The sequence below is a fragment of the Populus alba genome, chromosome 17 (assembly GCF_005239225.2).
Source record: "Populus alba chromosome 17, ASM523922v2, whole genome shotgun sequence".
Classification (NCBI taxonomy): Eukaryota; Viridiplantae; Streptophyta; class Magnoliopsida; order Malpighiales; family Salicaceae; genus Populus; species Populus alba.
Genome location: NC_133300.1, coordinates 7,224,211 through 7,227,498, shown reverse-complemented (window position 1 = coordinate 7,227,498; position 3,288 = coordinate 7,224,211). Strand labels below are relative to the sequence as shown.

The 3,288-nt window shown below is 36.2% G+C and overlaps 1 protein-coding gene across 1 annotated transcript; it reads right to left on the bottom strand.

The window, feature by feature from the left end:
• Positions 1–207: 207 nt before the first annotated feature.
• LOC118048746 (metacaspase-1-like) lies at positions 208–2,618 on the bottom strand. The gene is made up of 5 exons (XM_035058554.2): positions 1,879–2,618; positions 1,291–1,621; positions 1,034–1,148; positions 697–882; positions 208–611 (listed from the first exon to the last, which is right to left on the bottom strand). Exons 1-5 carry the CDS (start codon positions 2,309–2,311, stop codon positions 552–554), a joined length of 1,125 nt encoding a protein of 374 aa, XP_034914445.1. The 5' UTR covers positions 2,312–2,618; the 3' UTR covers positions 208–551.
• Between the last annotated feature and the right edge of the window lie 670 nt (positions 2,619–3,288).

Here is a 3,288-nt window from a genome sequence, read left to right as displayed (position 1 = left end):
AGAACCTAATGTAGATGCGACCGGGTTTTTATAACTTTTTAAAGATTCTGACGAACTATTATGGGTGGCTACATAAATCACAGTAAATTAGTGGTCATTGCACAAGTGTTTACCATCAAGTCTGATTACGGGTTGAGTGAAACCGGTTATAACAGAATTGTCGAATGGATAAGAAGCATTTTACCTTAAGAGCTAGTATATGTCATAATTTTTGTATCTTGTGACGCTCATAATAAAAAGTTCACAAATAAATAGCTTTAAACAACAATATGTTATTCTACATATATAGAATACACAATCAGGACCCAGAAGCAAACAAGTTCAGTTTCGAACTCTTCAACGATCTAGGGACACAGTTGATCCAGAACAAAACGTTCGCTTGGTAGGTTAAGGATATTCACTGATTGCCAAAAGTAGTATGCTAAATTATAGAGATTTGCGTAATAGGGAAATCAAGAAACTGAAGGAAAATGTTTTTCCCCTTTCCTTGCTTATTATCAGAGACTCGCTAGTCATAGACATGCTGTTATTTTAGTTTCTTGCTGTCACGATTACAGAACAAAATGTTCCTTGTAAACATCGAATGGTTTGGAAGCTGAAATCTGAGGCTTCTGCACACATCAAAGAACACTATGAGAATTCATATGAAAATGTTTTCTAAACCAGGGAAATAGTAAGTTTATGACAGAAGATGACCTGCAATAACATGTTTTTCGTTATTTTTTTGAAGATTTTTTCAGCAAAGCATCTGCTTTCATTAGCTTTCTCCAATTCTTCATGCATCAGATCAAGTAGGTCACCATATGTTGGTCCGTGATATTTCTTCATAATTTTAATTAAAAGGAAGGTCATAGCTCCATTCATTGTCTTTCCCGTGAATGCCTGAAAATTTATGTAAATAGACGAGTTAGCTAATTCAAATATTTCCTCTGAAGATACAACAATTAATCATATTAATTATATCACTTCAGAATGTTGAAATTTGTAGGTAGATAATAGAGAGAATATTATTGAACTACAGTGCTTATCTTACGGTGGTATCAGCAGCAACTTGATTATCAAGACAAGCACTGAGAGATATTGCCAATCCACCATCCGGATGTTTCCTAGCATTTCCAGATAGAGGGCTGTTATCGTCCCATTTTTTTCTGTTGCAAAGAAGAAATATGCATTTTCAGCCTATAAAGGGGAAACTACGCAAAGCAGGATAACAAATAAATGAGCAGCTGAAGCTTGGTGATGTATCGAACCTTGCAAGCTTTATAACAATCGCAAAGGGATGAAACTTACTCTTGCCTATTGTAGACATGCTCAAGATCAAGGACGGTTCCGCTGTGACAGGCATCGACAATTGCATGAAGAGTGACACCTTTTTTGAGCGGCCAAACAATGGTTGAATTAATATCATTGTCAACGATCATGCCTTCGGTCATGAAATCCACCGGACAAATATTTTCGGCAAACCCATCTCGCTCATCACCTTCAAAATCTGGTTGACTTATGCCATGGCCGGAGAAGTAGAACACGAGGGAGTCACCTGCCTGACAGCCCTTCACGAGCCATTTCAGGGATTTCAGGATGTTTTTCTTTGTTGGAATTAGTTCTGGTTCTGTCTCCTGCTCTGCATTTTGTAGTGCAAGAAATAACAAAGCATTAACTATTCTTCACGCATTTTGCGATAAATAAATTTCCAGACAACCAAGTTAATTTTATTGCATCCCATGCACTAGCATATGCGTATCGAAAAGAAGATTTCCACTCATTAGCAAGGCAATGAAAAAAATAAAGTGAGAGCACAAAATAAGAGAAGGAATAACAATTATCTGAACTATGTACATTGAAACTACAAGCATGCCTGTCTATGACCATAAGAAATACCTGTCAGAACCAGAATGTTCTCCTCCTTGAAGCCCAAATTGAGGATCAACAATTCTCTCATGCTCTTCACATCATTGATTGTCCCCTTAAGCTTGTGCTTCCTTTTGTAAGTCACCCCGATCAGCAGCGCTCGCTTCCCTGCTGGTCTTGTCTCCGATGATGATGACAAGGGGGAGGGCTTCTTATTCAGCGAGTCTGGTTTTTGGCTACTACTTAGATTATTGCCTGATATCTTTTCCTTTGCCTTAACGATTAACTTTTGGATGCTCCGATCTTTGTTACCGAATTGTTCATAGTTTGGAATTGGATTCATGTTATTGCAAGTTGGGCACTTAACTTCCGTGGAATTTGTTGTCGGTATTGATAATCGGTGTCTACATTTACCGCACACAACCCCTCTAGCCACTATCATGATGTGATTATTGCCACTCATGGGAGCAATATAATTCAAATACAAGAAGAAGGTTCCCTTCCGAGACCAAGAAACAAAAGCTTAATGCAACTTCGACGGGAGAGGATCGAAGAGCAAAGGTGCAATGCCTGATTTACTTGTCGATTGCCAAGTTATATGAAGGCTCAAGAATATTATAATGTCGGTACTTGTGATTTGCTTTATTTGCAGTAGATTCTGAGTCTACTGTTATTATTACCATGCGCTGTATGTTTTTGAATTCTGAATTCCGAAGATGATTCGAAGATCTATTATAGCCATTATATGTATGCTACACTTTAGAATCCAGCAGCTAGAATCGAAATCCTTTTAAAAGTTTGGCTGCACCTACATTGCACAGAATACTCTATAAAGTAAAATGACAATTTTTTTCATTTTCGTTTTTGGTTCATAAGGTAGAGATTTAAACTCAATATCTATAAACGGATTGGTATTAAATCTTCTCATTTTCGAAAGGAAACAAGGAAGCATGATCAGTCATTATTTCAAATCTTATAAACCTTAATTTTGCATTTATTTTAAATGCTGTAAATATGATCAAACATGACATAATAAAAGCAAAAAAAATAAATTGCTGATAATAAACAATTTTTTTTAAGAAAATTTTAATTTTTTTACCTGTTTGTGCTAGCTTTTTTCCACCTAAATGACTAGAATTTTAGATTGCACTGACACCCAATGATATCTAATAGCTAGGCTATCCAATCATTTCTGTCACACACCTTTTTACTTTTTTTTTTTGGATTTCGAAGAATTAGAACACAAGCATACAACACCATCTTTTAGGTCACTATCATCAGTATTTCCACCCATGATCCATTGAATGTGAATGGTGGTTTCTGGATCCATCTAGAATATAATCAAGGAAAACTTGCACAAAACCAAATTTATCATTTACATTCCGATGCACACACATGCATATGTATAAAGCATATGCACCTCTTCTTTTAATTTGAGAT

Bases quoted from the DNA above. Each gene is read 5' to 3' on its own strand.
- LOC118048746 (XM_035058554.2), bottom strand. From the start codon at position 2,311: ATGAGTGGCAATAATCACATCATGATAGTGGCTAGAGGGGTTGTGTGC. The intron at 1,622-1,878 runs GTATTTCTTATG...TACAAAATGCAG, and splicing joins GAACATTCTGGTTCTGACAG to AGCAGGAGACAGAACCAGAA. The intron at 1,149-1,290 runs GTAAGTTTCATC...TCTTTGCAACAG, and splicing joins CATGTCTACAATAGGCAAGA to AAAAAAATGGGACGATAACA.